A 17,604-nucleotide genomic window follows, 5' to 3' on the forward strand; every position below is an offset into this window, starting at 1 on the left:
CGACGCGCGACTATGATCTGTCCAATCATAGCTCGATGCTTTTTAAGAGTCCGGATTCGACGGTGTGGATTAAATTTAGCTATTGTTTATAATAATCTTTTTTTTTTTCGCACGAAAAATGAGAGGATAGGCCGTGAATATATTTTTCAACGTTGAAAAGGGCGCCAAAAGAAAGCGAAAGCGCGTAAAAAAAAAAATAATAATAATAATTAAAAAATAAAATAACACACAGAAGAAAAAGGGAAGTATAAAAGGCGTGTTGTGTTCTAAGCTTAGATAAACCCAACGTTTTCAAGCAGTCTGCGTCTTGGTTATCGAAGAATGGAGAGAGTATTCAGAACGCATAGGAGGAAACCGGCGGATCTGCAATGGATGTTTTCATAAGACATTTTTCTCTCATCTCGATGCAAATTTCTGGAGTTTTTGCAGCATCGAACTCCGTTTTCCTTGTTCGTACGTTATCCGTGCGAGTTTTCAAGCAGTCTGCGTCTTGGTTATCGAAGAATGGAGAGTATTCAGAACGCATTGGAGGAAACCGGCGGATCTGCAATGGATGTTTTCACAAGACGTTTTTCTCTACTTCTCTCGATGCAAATTTCTGACGTTTTGCAGCATCGAACTCCGTTTTCCTTGTTCGTACGTTATCCGTGCGAGTTTTCATCTTCGTGATGCAGGTATACATTATTTCGCCGTCTCTAGTTACGAAATTATGTTTACTGTGCTCGATTGTGAAGAAACTTCTGGAAAAGGAGTTTTGATTCCTTGTTTTTCTTTTTATTCTTCTTGTTACCTGAATCTGCATCCTTAGCGTTTTTGTTTTTCCTGTTGATTATTGCTCTGTTTTCGATTTACGGCTTCAAGTTAGTGTAAACCGAAAAACATGAATGATGTGGATCTCTTGTTGCTTAAAACTGATGAAAGAAGGTTGCGATTATCTTCTTTTAATATTTTACTAAATTTTTTAGAGCGTGATTCTTATCGGATTGATTTCGCTGTTCTCTCCGCCGGTTCAAGCGGATCCTAAAGTTTACCTCGCGGGAAAACAACAATAATAGGCAGAAAAACCGAAATGTTTTTCACTGTATATTTTAGGTGGATGCTCTCGATACTCTATCTTCAATCTTTCACAGCTTCGATAATCTGATATAGGAGAGCATGCAAAATGTCAGTATTTCTAAGTTCCATCATCTTTTGTTCTGAATTTCTAATAGAGATTGGTCAGTGTCGATAGCATTTGTCAGTGTCTATCTTCAATCTTTCACAGGCTCGATAATCTGATATAGAAGAGCATGCGAAATGTCAGTATTTCTAAATTCCATCATCTTTTGTTCTGAACTACTGATAAAGATTGATCAGTGTCGATAGCATTAATATTTAGGAAATTGCCACATGCAGGTATCAAAGAGTACTCATGAGATGTTTGAATTATTTTATATTTCTACAGCTCGTTTGATTTTCTATCCAATTCACATTTCTATAATTTTATATGATTTTCTCTCAACTAATTCGTTGTTTGTAGTCCAGCTGATAGGCTCTTATTTTAACCAGTGACCATCTTATATGACAGATCTCATTAGGTGTATCCAAATGACCTCAATTTTGGATGTATTCTGTTACCTCTTGCAAGAAGGTAAGCTTTATAAACTAGATGGTTTAGTTATGTTTCTATATTGTAAGTCTATTTTCAACAAATTTGTTTCCATAACAAATGTTATAATAATGCTGGACCAGCCACTCTCTTAAAAAAATGCCGCAGCAGCATCAAGCACTCACGAACTGAAAGTTGTACTCCATCATGGCGGTCGATGAGGAAATAACCGGTACGTAATGAACTTTCCTTTTTACATTATTTGTTTATTGTTAGTATCCGAACAATTTATTTCTTTAAACCTCAAATATTAAATAAACTTTATTATACTTTTTTTGCTAAATAAAAAAACAACAAATATCATGGTAAAAAAGAAAAAGAAGTTGAAAAGGAAATACTAACATTAATATAAATTTCTAGATTCTTACACTTCCTAATTTAGTAATTTTACTGTTTACTTCAACATTTTATATTATTTTCCTTTTATCCATAAGTTGATGATCTGGATTGTATTTGAACCATAAACACAATAAAGAGGCCTATTAATGTTTATTAAAAAAAAAAATACTATTAACATTGAATTTTAGGAAGTCATGAAATAAGATAAGTATAGGTAGAAAGAAAAAAAAAGTTATTTTCCGAGTAAAAATAGCTCCCAAAAAGAAAAATCATTTAGAATATTTATAAAAGAAATTGCCATAAGCCTATAATTATGAACTTCTAGTATTCTATTCGAGTGTTTTGTTCCAAGCATATTATCAAGAGTACTACATGAAAAGTAAAGTTATGAATTGTTCAAAGCTAAAGCATGTGTATATAAGATTGAGTAAAATGTCATCTTTATTAGTCAGTGATGAAGTTGATTTGAAAATTAAATGCATCCATATGTGTTATGATGTATAATTCCGATCAGAAGTATGACAAAATAGGAAGACTCACCTTTGATTTTAGAAAATTACGAAGTCTTACAATTTATTAAATTCATCGATTTTGTATCAAATTGTTACATATAAAAATATGGCTTGTTCGTAAGTGGAGTATAAAGTAATTATTTATGCCGTCAATTTTTTTTTTTTTCTAACAAGATTCAAATGAATAATTTATTGATTAAGAGTATATGTTTTATGAAAAATAAATTTATCTTATTTAAAATGTATCTATAAATTTTAAGAAATATTGAATAGATCATGAACCTGTTTGAAATTTTTAGGACTCCTTGAATGAAAAAGTGATAGTCTAGTGACCTCTTTAAGCACTAACTCTAAAACTTGGCTTATTGGTTTAACTTGATCAGAGAGCACCCAATGACTGCTATTTATGGAGGAAGAAGAAGCTGACTTCACATGAGCACCAATAAGGGAAGGAATCTGATGCTGGAAGTAATGAAGCTGAAACAGAGTTATTGCAGTAATTGTCAATGAAGCTGAAACAGAGTTATTGCAGTAATTGTCGCTACAGTCGCCATACAAGGTAAGAGACTAAACTCCGGCTTAAATCACATTTTTAAATTAAAGCATGATCATTAAAATATATTAAGAACTAACGAATTAAAGCATGATCATTAAAATATATTAAGAACCAACGATGCGCAACCAAAATACAACATTAGTTACTCTGAAAAGAATAACATCTTTTGGAAGCAAGATTTTTTTAGTAGAGTTTAAAATTTATTTCCATAGTTTCAAACCGAAATGAGTCGCAACATATCAATTAGTTTATGTTATAATTGAGTGCTTTGAAGAAGAAAGAGATAATTTTGGTAACTTTTTTGTCCGAGGAATAGATTGTTAGGTTTTTTTTTTTTCGTATCAATTTATACCTAAACATTAAGGTGGTATCCATAAAACTCAACTCTAAACGAGTAATTATATTAATTTAACTCTAAATTTTGATTGGTGTGTCAATTTAAACTATTTATTAAATTTTGTTTAGAAAATGTTAGTTTATATGTATTTAAACTTATATTTTATCAATACAATTTAGGCTCTCAATTTTTAATTTTTAGGGGTATAAAACTTCTTCAAAAATATAAATTATCTATTTCAAAATCCTTAATTAATTGAAATAAGTAGTCTAAACTGATTTCGCTTACGAAAGTTTAAGAGTTTAATTGATTTCAAATTGTGCAAATGGATACATTAGTAGAGGCTAAAATTGAAAGATCATTTTTTTTTTTTTTGAGAGTTGAGTAATGATTTCGTTTAGATCCTTCTAATTTGAAATTCATGTTACAGCCTAAAAATGAAACCTTCTCCATTGCTTTAGGAGGGTAAAATTTTTTACTCATTTGCTGATAATTAGTGAACACATCTCTTTTATCTATTGAATAAAGAATAGAATACATTAGGTACGACAAGCGTAATGCCCCTCCCCATATGTTTTTCTTTTCCTTTTCCCGAAAAGGAATAATTTAAAAAGGATATATTGAACAAATCATAAACATACATTTTACGAAATATAATTAACCTGAGATTAAGGAGGCTGATTTCCAACTTTTTAAACACTTTGAAATACACTATCTGCAGCCTTTCAACAGGTAAGAAGAGGGACTTGAGAAGCTTCTCGCAGTTGCACTTGCACTAGACGATTTTCCGTTCTCAGTTCCCTTGCCAGGTGTCCCACATTCGCTGAAGTCAAGTATCCGTCGCTCTTTCTACAAAAAATAAATAAACGAAAATATAAAAAAAAAAAAGTGAATTTACGTTTTTTTAGGTAGAAATACTTCTGTTTTTTATTCAAGATAACTATTTTGTTTTTTAAAATTATATTTATAATCAATTTTCCAATATTCTTTAAAAACTAAAGAATGACTAAAATTCGAATTCTATATTTAAAGAAAAATGAGAACTATGAATTTCTTTTGTTGTTTTGTTATCTATTTTTTACCATTTTTAAAAAAAGAAAAGTTAAATTTTGAAAACGAAAAAAAGCAATACTTTTTTAATAGATTTTCAAACTTTAGTTAATAATTCAAATGAAAGATAAGTACGATTTTTAAAAACAAAAAGAAACAAAAAAAAAACATGAGATAGAAATAGAAATAAGTTAGTTGGCAGTTTATCCTACACGAAAAGTTTTTTTAAAAATATATTAAAGATTTTTAACGACGTGAGTTACATTCATATAAATGAAATTAATATTGGATTTGTAATTTATAGAAAAATAATTTAATATATTTTTTCTTATCACTCGTTGAACAAAGAGAACAAATTTTTAAAATAGCTGATCAAGCATACTTTTAATCAATTTGTAAGAATAATTTTTAGTTGCAAGTACAAATCATTTTGTATTTATTTTTTTGTGTTTAAAAATTAAGCTTAAAAATGAAACTTTGTTTTATAATAGCTTCTTAGACATTTAAAAAAATCCTAATCCCAGTAATTAAAATCAAGTAGTTGAAATATTTTAAATATTACTTTTTTAAAAAACTTTTCGTACTATTTCTATCTCAATAACAACATAATATCGAAAATAAAATTTTAAATATTAATCGAGTAGTTGAAATCAGAAATCTTTAAATAATATCCAAAGAAAATAAAAAGAAATTTAAAATGTCATGGCTTTTATACTAAGTTACAAAAACAACATAATCCATGGTATTTTAGTTCCTAGTGCTTAGATATTTCTTTTTCAAAAAGTTAAAATGTTTCAATTATATCTATATAAAGTTTTCATTTTATACGTTAAAAGTTTTCATCTTTTTCAAAAAATGTTTATACTATTATCGAAAATTAAAAATGATCAATGATAAATTTACTTTACGATTACTACTAAAAAATTGGTGAACATTAGAAAAGAAAAAAGAAAAAAGAAAAAAGAAAAAAAGCTAACCCAAAAAAATAAACTTGAAATCTCTACCAATTTTTTAAAAATTTAGCCCTTCCTTCCACTAAATTTCCACCAATTATCATCAATCAAACCAATGATTTAACATTTTCCAGCAGCCCACACTAAGTTGAAAACTTTTAAAACATTTTATTTGAAAAGTTTCAAAATATTTTATTATTTTAAAAAAAAAAAAAAAAAAAAAACCCAAAATTAACCTATATTTTATATTCTATTTTTCTACTTCCGTCCATGAAAATTAAGGGGAGAGAGAGAGAGAGAGAGAGACAGAGACAGAGAGAGAGCGTACCAAAATATCCGGAGCCAAAGTGGAATGAGCGACCCCTTGTCTAGAGTTGGTTGGTGGACTCTTGTCCTTGATCCGGTTCTCATATTTCCTTCGTTCTCCTTTCAATAAGGATTGTGGCGTTTCATCTCCCAGAACCTCCTGAGCATTCGCACAAGCAGCGGCAGTGTGCTCACCTACCTGTTTCATCAGCCCAATTGCATCGTAGCTTCTATCCCCTGGGCTCATAAAGAATCCAACTTCCTGCAAACAAGCTCAAAATCATGAGAACAGAAGACCCTAAAAAACGAATCAAAATAAGTATTATAGACAAAATAATGAGATACCTCCATTGCTACATCACTGTCCATTCTTGAACCAAATAGAAAAGAGTTTATGAACCATGGCGACTTCCATGCTGAAGGAGATTCGATGCTTCTCTTGAATGGAGTTCCACCGAATCTAGAAACAAATGTCGTCAAATGAGAGGGTGTGTGGAATTATACACAACTCGAAGGGAATGAACGGTACGGTGAAATCCCAACTTCAAACACCCTAGATAAAAAGATTTCAAGTTTCGTTTGATAACCATTTTGTTTATTCTAAACTCGATTTTTGTTGTTTTCATCTTTACGAAACATTTGAATTCTCGGCCAAATTCAAAAAACAAATCAACTTTTTTTGTAACTTAAGCTTGCATTTTGAAAACATTTGTAAAAAAGTACATAACAAAAACTTGGTGATAAAGCAAGAAAACTACATGTGCAATATGGTTTTATAAGGTTAGTTTTTAAAAACAGAAAATCAAAAACAAAATAACTACCAAATCCGGCAATTATTTTTCAAAACTGTTGTGAAAATCAGAGTTGAAAACTGTGTTGTGTGTAAGGATTCTTCCCTAACTATAAACTAATATAAACTGAGGGGCTGGAAAAGTAAATCTTACAAGGTTTCAATGGAGGGCTCCTTTGAGGCATCATCACCAATAATTTCAGGGGAAGCTGTTGGAGGATGGCTTCCATGACTCGTTTCATTGGCAATAGAACAGTTTGCACGTGTGCACTGATCGTCGGATAATTTTGAAGGGAAGTCCAGATCTTGTAAAGCTGTTGAGGTTCTACACTGACTTTCAGAAATTTCTTCACTTGAACCCCTGTTAGTATCTGCTCTAACACCATCATGATCCGTAGAATACAAGAGCGAGTCATTCATGTCACATTCAACAAGGATGCGTGAAGGCGGTTGGACCTGTGTATGGAAAAAATATGAAGGTGACTCTCATGATTATTTTACGAGTCCGATCGAAAACAAAAGAATATAAAGAAAGAACTCACTGTTTGGCCAACAGTGTCGACGCCCTCGGTTTTCACAGCATTATCCAGTTCTTGCCTTTTGTTCTCCTGGAAACTGCAGCTAAGCGAAATATTACTACCATCGCTTTGCTTCTCTTGCCTCCCTTCTTCTACAGGAATAATATTTTCCTTATCTTCAGAGTCTCTAGAATTGCTTGTCGGGTGTGATGTTCTACTAATGCCAATATCAATCTCTTGCTTCTTGTCACGTTGTTTCTCTGAAAGAGGAGAAAAGAATTCCCTATGGCGTTTCTTCAAAATTGATGGTGTATTAGTGAAAGTTTTAGCAGCACTTTTCAGCACAGCATCAGGACTATCATCACGGGAAGGCGAGTTCCATAACCTAAATGGAGTAAGACAGTTCATAGAGGACATCATAAGTTGACGGATACCAAGTGGACTATATTCTTGCTGCATATCACTGGTGGATGGTGCAACAAGATCACAGCTGAGGAATGGAACATCCAAGCTTGGAAACCGAGGAGGCTCGTAACAAAGAGCTCCAACGTCCTGTTGATCTGATTGTGTATTCTCTCTTTCACTAAAAGAAGGAAAACTTTGTGCAGTTTTGGGTTCTGAACTGAAAGTATTTACAGGAACCAGCTTTGATGGATCATTTGAACCCTGCTGCTTTTGGAGGTCTGCGTCCTTTGTACCGTCCTCGGGGGGAGATTCCGCGGATTCATTGGTGTAGATAAAGCCATCATGTTCATTAGCTACAAGCTCTCGTTCAAGGGTTGCAAATAAATGACTGGCTTCACTAGTATATACATAAGTATCATCATTAGCAGAAACCAAACGAGGAGCTAGAAAAGGTTGAGAACTTGAGTTATCCAGAACATCAGTTCTTGAATGATGATACGATTGCATCGATAAGTTTCTCCGACTTTCTTGCATTTCTATGCTTAATGATTGACAGTGCAAAGGATGTGCATATCCACTCAGTTCAACCATATTTGAGGCATCCGATGTATTTTCAGAAGGAAAAGATTCATTGTTTATTCCATCTGAAAAAAGAACCCTGCAACATTCATAATCGGATATCAGCATTTGTTGTGATCTATCTGAACCCCTAGCCATATTCTCGTCAGTAGAGGCATTCAATCCTGCAGAAGTTTGATGTTGAACATTCTCTACTTCCTGAGATCCAATTGCTTGAGACTGTGACAACTCCCGACCTAATTCCAGAGAAGAAATATTTGGTAACTCGTACAAATTATATCGGTTATCCCCAGTTGGAGAAGTTCTGCAATCCTGTGAGAAATTTTGGTCAGGAGGTTTCGCATAGCAATCCAATTCACCGAACATTTCAGGAATCGAAAAAGTGATGTTATCCAAAGAAGAATTATATTGCTCCGGACATTGTGGTGTTGAGATTGGTTCCTCTTTTAAAAAAGTAGCTTCACCCAACTGGCATTCCTCTTCTGTGCGTGGAACAGTAGTGGAGCAAGCAACAATAGCTGAAGTTTGACTGACTTCAGATATGTCCTCTGTTTCTGTCCCTCTGAGACTGCTATCATCTATACTGCTCTGCACCCTTGAAGATGAATTCTTGGGTAGGCTCGATTGCAATGCACGATGCAGGGGTTGGTACTGTTCGAGTAAACCAGATGCCAAGTAAGAATCCAATTTCTTTTTCACAGAACTGTTCCAGTGGTTCTTTATGGCATTGTCTGTCCTGTTGATATCAAATATACATCAATCTGGTGAGTATCTTAGCAATATTGAAGCTCTGTAAGGCAGAGTGCACTGAAGCAAGCCACTAAATCTATGAACGTGAAGAACAACATAGGGGATTACAAGCAACATGAGAGTACTAATTCATAACACAGGAGTGCTCTTTTTGAAATAAATATACTGAAAATCTAAGCATCTGTTTGCTTACCTGCCAGGCAAGAACTTTGTCAGCTCTGCCCATCTATTTCCATATATTTGATGAGCACGAATAAGTGCTATCTCCTCTTCCTGTGTCCATGCCTCCTTGTTTATGGCAGGATTTAGGTGATTGTGCCACCTGATTAATTCAAAAGTTTTAAGTTTATGTGAAATAATTTCACCAAAACAAAACGCATGGACAAAGTCGAGCAATAAATGGCCACCAAACTCGACAAATTATTATATTTGAAAACCTAGACCTTTAGAGTTTAGCAGTGAAACATTCCACATAAGAGAAATTCTAATTATACCTTTCCCTACATTGCTTGCCAATACGTCCAGGTAAGTGTTGTGCTATGGTGGACCACTTCTTAGGTCCATACTTTTGCACTAGTTCAACAATAATTTCATCTTCCTATAGACAGATTCCAAAACAATTCATCAGTTCAAATAAGAAAAGTGTGCATCAACAGAAATGTTTATAAGAGATAACCGATACAAGAACGAATTACTGCCATCGACAGACAACCTCTTTAGACCATGGGCCTTTGACAAGTTCTGGATTCAAAACCTTCTGCCACCTATGTAGACATTGTACATCAGTTCGATCCTTGAAGCATTCCGCTACATGAACCAAATTTGAAATTAGACATCTGGCTTATAGGACAACAAACTGTGAGGATCAATAAGTAGTCGTAGACTGGCAAAGAAAGCAAGTGTCAATGCAAACAATCGCAAGCATGGTTTCGATGAATATCAGTTATCATCAACATTGAAACATCCTAACAATTTCATGCAACAGACGACACTTGAATTGGCTGAGACTAGCTAAAGCTCCACCACAATATCATTAAGTAAGATTTAATGATATGAAAATAGTAATCCGTTCTATGCAAAACTAAAATACTGTAACAAATATTTTATAGCGTCCTCCTTCCTGCTAATAGTTTGCAATGACCAGATTTTCTTACAAGTAATGAATACTTTATTTATCGTGAATCCAGAGTAATTATATGTTCATATTAGGTTAAGGTACACTTCGCTGAAGAACCTAAACAAGTTGACAAATATACCAATTGGAGAGTCCCCAAAGTTCAAATGATTAAGAAGGAAGAGCAGTGTTCCAAGTGTTTGCAACAGTAATTGTAAAAGGAAAATTATATTTTTTCATCATTACCTATTTTCTTCCAGTTCTTGCCTTTGAAACGTTGGACTGCCTTCCGCAGGATTTCATCCTAATCAAATAAACAGTTTATCATACCGAATAAGACTTGGATGTAAATTTGAAAACCAATAGGAAAAGGTAACAAGATAAAATTCACAACAAATCGTGAATAATTATGATGTACTTGAAGAATAAAGTTAAGCTCTTCATACAGATGGAATGAATGATAAATAACAAAACCTAAAACGATTGAAGAAATTTCTTAAGTAAGAACATAGTTTGAAGGAATTTAAATGAATATATGTTCTTCTGTATCTCAATTACAGAAAATACTCGGAAAGATCAAAATGAAAATAGTAGATTACCTCTTCGGCTGTCCATTGACCTTTAGTGGAACGCCTCGTAGGGCCACTTGTCCTTCGGCTAGAAGTTGTTGAATCATAAGCACAAGTTTGGATAAGTAATATGGCTCTAAACCCTCAATCAAAGCAAATTTCAACACATGGAGTGTTGATAAAACGACGGACTATTATAATTGGAGAGGAAGATTCAATTGACATTGTTTACATTGTTTAAATGTCCAAGGAACCATGAAACTAGAAGACAGACAGTGAGAGAGTGAATAAACAGATAAACAATAGGTCGAATAAGAAGAAGGAAGATGATTTTCCAATAGAAATTACCTATGTATAGATCGAATATTCTGGCAACTGTCACCAGGCGCGTCTAAAGGAGTACAAAGCGCTGGATCACTTTCCATAGTTCCTCGGCAGGCAGGCAAAGCTGCATACAACTCTCTCCAGAATATTTCCTCCAAATCATTCTACTCTTACTAAGAAGAGCCAGCAGTTAGTTTTCATTCGAAAATCCGATGGACAGCAGAAATGGAACATATACGATGGAACTCGTCAGACGCGATTCCTGAAGTGGAGCAACTGAAGTCAATAAAACGGTACTAAAAGATCAAATTAATGATAGTATGAAATCTTCATATCTGAATCCGTCGTCTCAACCATTACAATTGTAGATCTCAGGAATTTCAGTTTTTCTTTTTTAAAAAAAAAAGTTACTAATTAAACTCGAATAAAGTTTCTCTCGCAAATTCGGAAGGAACAAAATCGTCAAAGCTCCGACGAATAGGAATCGGAGCTAAACTTAAGATTAAACTAAAGAAACACTCCAGAAAACAACTTCCGAACAAGTTCGTAGATGAAACACCAGAAATCATCAAAATCATAATCGAATCAAACAAAACTAAAAGTAGTAGGCAGATACAAATCACCGATTGAAAAAAGGTCCGATTAGACAGATTTCAAAGTCAGTTAGCACATCGAAGTTAAAAACTCGGCAGAAATGGAACGTTTATAGAAACCTCTTCGCCTACTTGACTTACAAAATCGAAATGCAGATGAACAAGATGAAGATGTTCAAAACCTGGACATTGCAATCGGTAAATACCTGGAGCACGAGCAGATCCAAGAGAGAACTGAGAACACGAAAAGGCGAGAGAGCGAGCGAGAGAGAGAGAGAGAGAGAGAGAGAGAGAAGGAGAAGATGAGTGAGATCAGAGAGAAGCCATATTCAAATACGTAAGAGGGCGGACTGGGAGATTCAAACCCTATGGTTAAAGTCAATCAAAGCTTTTTGAAATGCTGGACCGTCGTCGATTTAACGCCTAGGAGAGAAATGCCCATTTATTGTACCCAAAACTAAAATCCGACCGGTTCTTTTCGAAAATTTCAATTTCAACGGGCATTTAAAAATAAATATAAATATATCATTTTCAAATTTAAAATATATTTCCTCTAATTTTGTCCCAACTTGTGAAATTTGAACTAATCATATGGTTTTTGTTGTTTACAAAATAATAATAATTTTAATCATTCTATTTTTCAATTAATATAATCGACTCTCCACAATAGTATGATATTGTCCACTTTAAGTATAAGCTCTCGTGGCTTTGCTTTTGGCTTTATTAAAAGGCTTGATTCCAATAGAGAGAGTATTCATTCATCATAAACCATGATCATTCCCTAAATTAGCCGATGTGAGACTTTCATCGTTTAACACCTCCCATCGAACAAAGTACATCTCCCCTTAATCGAGACTCAACTCCTACTATGCCTTTGAGGAGGCTCGACTCCTCTTTTAGAGTCCTTTGTTCGACATTTGAGAATTTACCAATCTATTGACACGAGTAAGTTGCATGACTTTGATACCATGTTATATGAACACGACTCTCCACAATGATACGATATTGTCCCGAGCATAAGCTTTCATGACTTTCTTTGAGCTTTCCCAAAAGACCTCATTCCAATGTAGAGAATATTGTTTAATTATAAACCGGCCGGCCAACGTAGAGAATATTCTTTAATTATAAACCTGCCATAATTCTCTCTCAAAATATGTTGAACTGTTGACATTTAATTTATTTTCATAATTATTAATTAAGCATTTGAATTATTGAAAAAAAAAAACTTAACTTAAAGCATTTGAATTATTGGGAAAAAAAAAAGAACTTAAAACATTCGAATTTTTGGAAAAAAATAAAAACAAAAGCCTTTTTAGTTTTCAAAACTTGAGGTCAAATTTTAAAGACCTTTTTTAATTTTGAACTCGAATTTTACACAACAAAAGTACACAGCCACTCCATTCCATTTCGTTTCTAACACGCAAAGATTTTCACTATTTTGAGGAAAAAACTTGTAAAGTGGGGAAAGAACAACAAAATAGGGATTTTGAATTTAGTTAGTAGCTTTATATGTTCAATTTTCAAATATTATCGAATAAAAATTCAAAATAAAAAACACAGACAACCTAAGCTAAACACGAAGCTGATAAATAAAAAGACCAGTAGAGGTAGACAGATCCATCGCCAAGAGCTTTTCCTCCTCCAAAATTGTAGCAGAGCTGCCCATAAGACACACCAGGCAGGCAGCAGCTCAAACTTTTTGAGCTTTGTTCGGGCGACCTCGGTTGTTGTCGTATCCTCTCGACCGACCATGCTTTCCACCTCTGTTGAATTTACCACCCCTGTAGAAATAGCAAGCAGCAGCAGAGAAGCATGGACAATCCAGCATTAGTTTTCAGTAACCAACCAATTCGAATAAGACACTAATTGTCGTCGTTTATAAAACAAACCTTCCACGGTTGCCCTTAAAGTCACGATGATGCTTTTCTTGGCTGCTGCGGAGCGCCCTCCAATACTCCTTCTCAGCCTCACCTGAGATCAAGAAAACGCTCGATCGGACATGGGAAAGGAACAAGGAAGATGATCTCGGCACGTTCAACATTACTTTGCTCAATGCTCAAAGAACAGTGGAAGATTGTATGGTACCTGAAACTGGTTCTAAAGTGGCTATAAAATTCTTAACAGCCAATCCCCCTTGATCAGCAAGGACTGCAGCCGCACGAGCCTTCTGGGCAGCTTCAGGCTCGTCAAACCTGATATAGCCAGACTCTTCTCCCATCTTAAAATCAATGTACTTCATCATCCCAACCAATGAACAGAAAGAGAGTAAAACAAGATGAAGATGAAGATGTGTCAGAATTGGCATGCATATAAGAACTGAAAACAGTAAAGCAATACGAACATCAAAAGCATGATTCAAAGTCGAAATGGAACAATAAATATTCTTGAAACATTCTGATGAACACAGCAATTCAATGAAGAAGAATCTATGAGATACCTTGATACTTCCGAACTTCTGAAAAATAGCCTTCAAATCCTCGCGTGAAACAACGTTCTTGTCGTTTCTAGATGAGGCAAATGTGGGTTTTTCTTCAGCCTCTTCACGTTCGTCGGTGGGATCGTCCATAGACTGATCTTCCACTTCAGGTTTTTCTTCATTGCCCGAATCGTTTTTCTTATCAGCTTCTTCGATCTTATCATCAGAACTCTTCTGGATTTCTTCATCTTTACCCACGTTTTCTCCCCCTGTTTGCTCAGTTTTCTCAGAGTCATTCTTTGAAGAATCTAATCCTTCGTCTGTTTTGCATTCAGTCTTATCAGTGGTTACATCATGAGATCCATTTTCCTCAGCAGAACTTCCGGCTGTCATCTTTTTCAGTGCAAAGGCGACAATTAAGCCTTTCGGGTAGCTGCAAGAATCATGAGTAAGACCAAGTGATATGAAACCAGGAGAACTGTATGGCTAACATAACATACTTTGATTCCGAGGAATTATTGTTCTTCCAGTTTGAACTCGCGTTCGAGCGTGAACTTTCAAACTTCTCCGTCTCTTTTGATCTCTCCTCATCAAAATCCCTCCTGAAATGGAAATAATCTTTACAAACGCAGTTGAATGATAGGCTAAGTTGAATATTAAATCAATGCCTAAAATTTTCAAATAAGCTTAGATAATCAATATGTTTTTTCACATACATACCAACAAGAATAACAGAATCAATGGTTGAAAGGAAAAAAGCCTAAAGGAAAGGCACAGATTTGTAGCATCACACTGAGGAGTATGATGTACGAGATTATCGTATTTCAACACGGACTTACTTTGGTTTTAATTCTAACTTGGCACCAGCATAAAGCAAGCTTTCCGCCAAAACTTTTTCTGCATCTTCTTCAGCAGAAAACTCTACCAAGGCAGTTCCACAGAATACACGTTTATCCGAAACATGGCGGGGCAACCTCACACTGTTGACCTGAAAATCAGTGGGAAAGTTCTAATGTTCAACAATATAAATGATGGGGAAAAAAAATAGATACCATGACAAAGAGCCCAATTAAGACTGACAGATCAGGATTTGAGCATTTGATGTGTTGTGAATAACAAGATAACAAAACAATCTGCTTAAAGTCAGGAAATCAGCAAAAAGCAGGAGGAATTGTAGTTTCGACTTTCACAATTTTAAATTTTCACAACTTTTCATGAAATTGTTCAAAGACAAAGCGACTAAAAAGTAATTGGAAACAGCTTATGTATTCATAACATATCTAAACCCAAGGGCATTCTGACATGAACAATGAATCGATAACAACAAAGAATCTACCTTCGCGATTTGACCAAAAAATGCTTCTACATCTTCGAGCTTGACATCATATTGAAACGGCGATGCAGCAATGGTTCTATCATCCAATTGCTCTATCATCTCCTCAGGCTTTGAGAGTTCAGCAATTCTACCAATCTTCTTCCCTGTACAATGCAAAGCCCAAACTCAATCACATGGTAATATGAAAAGTTCAGAACAATCCACAACAGCGAATTACAGAGCAGGAGCTAATCTTAATAATGAAGTAAGTTGATATTTTCAAATGAATTTTCTGGAAGGATTCTGAATCATCCATATAAAAACGTAAGATTTTTATTTATCACTTCACAAACATAGACCTTAACAGTTTTTATAGCATGAACTCCTACTCTGATTAAATTATGTAATGCAATAGACAATTCCTCAGCAGTCAAATAAATGACGAGTTCATCAATTATAAGATAAAAAACCTAACCATCTTCAGAAACTTTGATAGTTGAAGAGCTTTTCAAAGTTTCAGCAACAGCTTTTACAGTATCTTCTGGAATCGCGTCCGGTTTCACGTCCTGAGCCAAATGAAGATGGCCTTTCATCCGAGAAAACGAACAAACTAAAGACAAATCCACCACTGTAATTTTCCAGTTAAGATCAACAAAAGACCTTCGAAGGTAGCACAAACGAAGAACACTATCCAAATTAAAATCAAAACGAATGCTGAAACAGACCATTGCCATTCAACATGAAAGCAAACTAAACGGACCAAAGAAGAAAAAACGCATAAACACGTAATGGCACAAGGTAAAGGATACTTCCATCGGGGCTTGCGCCAATAGTTTTCTTAAGAAAACCATCTCTAGGAAGATTACTGTCGCTGAAATAGAACTCGACCTGAAGAAGAAACATCAAACAGATGAACATTTTGAAAGAAATCGACTAGAACTTTATGAAGAGAGATTTTGAACGCGTTTAACCTGACGAAGCACTTTCTTGGCGGTCTCTTGATCGAGAGAAGAATTCTCCATGATCGGAATGAGCTCTGAGACGGAGAAAAAACGCGGGCGGGAAGAGAGAAGCAGCAGACCAGAGAGTAGGGTTTCGATTTCGAGTACGAGGACTGAATTTGTAAGGCTCGTATTTAAAGCTATTAATATAGATTTTAAAGCGCCTAATATAAACCGGGTTCGGTTTATTTTCCACGATCCGGCCCACGTTTGTATAACATCGTGCCGTAGAATCGGCCATGATTGAAAACGGGTATTGCACTTGCAGAGTGGCTTTGGCCAACTCACCCGTTTTTTCCATTCAAATTACATTTTTTTTATTTGATTATAAAAATAAATAAATAAATCTTTTATCTTATAAAAAATCAATAAATTATTCAAAATATCTCTCTAAATTTTAAAATATTTCAAAAAATAAAATAAAATAAAATCACATGGGTCGTTGTAAGTTTAATAGGTCCTATTAACTGAATCTTTTAATTGTCACCAAAGGAGATCTCACATCGGCGGGAGAGAGTAACGAAGTATTCTTTATAAGGGTGTGAAAACCTCCTCTTAATAGACGTGTTTTAAAATCGTGAAACTGATGGTAATACGTAATGTGATGTCCCACATTGGTTGGGAGGGAACAAATCACAATTTATAAGGATGTGTAAACCGTTCCCCTACCAAACCCATTTTAAAACCTTTCCCTAGCAAACAATATCTACTAGTCGTGGATCTGGGTTATATGTAACGAGTCAAATCGAACAATATCTACTAGTGATGGTTTTAAACTATTACAAATGGTATCAGAGTCATACACGAGATACATAACGGGCCTCTAAGAGGGTGGATTATGAGATCTTACATTGTTTGAAAAAATCGACAGGACAATATCTGCTAGCTGTGGATCTGGGGCGTTACATGTAATGAGTCAAAGCGAACAATATATACTAGCGATGGTTTTAGACTATTACAAATGGTATTAGAGTCTTACACGAGATACATAACGGGCCTCTAAGCGCGATGGTTTTAGACTATTACAAATGGTATCAGAGTCATACACGAGATACATAACGAGCCTCTAAGAGGGTAGATTATGAGATCTTACATTGTTTGAAAAAATCGTGAGTTTGATAGTGATACATAACGGGTCACAATTACTATACGTGTGCAAATTTATTAAAATTATTGATTTTTATTAAATTTCAAATACAAACCTTCATAAATAAAAAAATGTCAATAGAATCTAAATTTAAATTTAAATATAATAATTTAAGATATAATTAAAATATTTGAAGTCCAACTTAAGTCTTCGCTGAGAACAAGTTGGGTTGGGTTTAGTTTCTTTTTCCTCATTATCCGCCATTCAAGGCCACGTTGGGCTCATGGGCCTAGAACAAGGCCCAATTAATGGAGAAACCGTAACACTAAATTGAAAATAAACTAGAAAACTATGGGTAAAAATTAATATTTAAAAAATTAAATAGTATTCAAAATATTATTTTTAGGTAAAACCTAATTGAATGATAAATGGGCCGTGATCA

The 17,604-nt window shown here is 34.5% G+C and overlaps 2 protein-coding genes and 1 long non-coding RNA gene across 7 annotated transcripts; 1 reads left to right on the forward strand and 2 right to left on the reverse strand.

The window, feature by feature from the left end:
• The first annotated feature begins 294 nt into the window (after positions 1 to 294).
• LOC111799299 lies at positions 295 to 4,293 on the forward strand. Its single transcript, XR_002815804.1, has 5 exons — positions 295 to 674; positions 1,568 to 1,630; positions 1,732 to 1,820; positions 2,883 to 3,058; positions 4,114 to 4,293. It is a non-coding gene; the product is annotated as an uncharacterized LOC111799299 (long non-coding RNA).
• Positions 3,853 to 11,736, reverse strand: LOC111799298 (transcription factor MYB3R-1-like). 5 transcript variants are annotated; one of them, XM_023682803.1, is made up of 13 exons: positions 11,485 to 11,736; positions 10,775 to 11,012; positions 10,457 to 10,514; positions 10,104 to 10,161; positions 9,456 to 9,550; positions 9,238 to 9,341; positions 8,937 to 9,065; positions 7,034 to 8,729; positions 6,646 to 6,947; positions 6,047 to 6,161; positions 5,724 to 5,963; positions 4,063 to 4,241; positions 3,853 to 4,016 (listed from the first exon to the last, which is right to left on the reverse strand). In XM_023682803.1, the coding sequence occupies exons 2-12, from the start codon at positions 10,849 to 10,851 to the stop codon at positions 4,104 to 4,106; spliced, it is 3,012 nt and encodes a 1,003-aa protein (XP_023538571.1). In that variant the 5' UTR covers positions 10,852 to 11,012; positions 11,485 to 11,736; the 3' UTR covers positions 3,853 to 4,016; positions 4,063 to 4,103. The 5 variants fall into 5 exon arrangements, with proteins under 5 accessions (XP_023538571.1, XP_023538569.1, XP_023538568.1 ...); XM_023682801.1 differs by having other exon boundaries at positions 3,853 to 4,241; positions 11,550 to 11,736; XM_023682800.1 differs by having other exon boundaries at positions 3,853 to 4,241; positions 11,526 to 11,736.
• Positions 11,737 to 12,811: 1,075 nt separating this feature from the next.
• On the reverse strand, positions 12,812 to 16,188 carry LOC111798610 (la protein 1-like). The gene is made up of 10 exons (XM_023681858.1): positions 16,046 to 16,188; positions 15,884 to 15,962; positions 15,550 to 15,702; positions 15,096 to 15,238; positions 14,599 to 14,747; positions 14,260 to 14,361; positions 13,781 to 14,192; positions 13,429 to 13,576; positions 13,233 to 13,314; positions 12,812 to 13,124 (listed from the first exon to the last, which is right to left on the reverse strand). Exons 1-10 carry the CDS (start codon positions 16,094 to 16,096, stop codon positions 13,034 to 13,036), a joined length of 1,410 nt encoding a protein of 469 aa, XP_023537626.1. The 5' UTR covers positions 16,097 to 16,188; the 3' UTR covers positions 12,812 to 13,033.
• Positions 16,189 to 17,604: the final 1,416 nt, after the last annotated feature.

This window comes from Cucurbita pepo, chromosome LG07 (genome assembly GCF_002806865.2).
Source record: "Cucurbita pepo subsp. pepo cultivar mu-cu-16 chromosome LG07, ASM280686v2, whole genome shotgun sequence".
Taxonomy (NCBI): domain Eukaryota; kingdom Viridiplantae; phylum Streptophyta; class Magnoliopsida; order Cucurbitales; family Cucurbitaceae; genus Cucurbita; species Cucurbita pepo.

Coding starts and splice junctions, on each gene's coding strand:
- LOC111799298 (XM_023682801.1), bottom strand. CDS start 10,851: ATGGAAAGTGATCCAGCGCTTTGTACTCCTTTAGACGCGCCTGGTGAC. Junction 9,342..9,455: donor AAGGCCCATGGTCTAAAGAG/GTTGTCTGTCGA, acceptor ATCTGTCTATAG/GAAGATGAAATTATTGTTGA. Junction 5,964..6,046: donor ACAGTGATGTAGCAATGGAG/GTATCTCATTAT, acceptor GCTTGTTTGCAG/GAAGTTGGATTCTTTATGAG.
- LOC111798610 (XM_023681858.1), bottom strand. CDS start 16,096: ATGGAGAATTCTTCTCTCGATCAAGAGACCGCCAAGAAAGTGCTTCGT. Junction 15,703..15,883: donor TGGCGCAAGCCCCGATGGAA/GTATCCTTTACC, acceptor GGAAAATTACAG/TGGTGGATTTGTCTTTAGTT. Junction 13,315..13,428: donor CACTTTAGAACCAGTTTCAG/GTACCATACAAT, acceptor TCTTGATCTCAG/GTGAGGCTGAGAAGGAGTAT.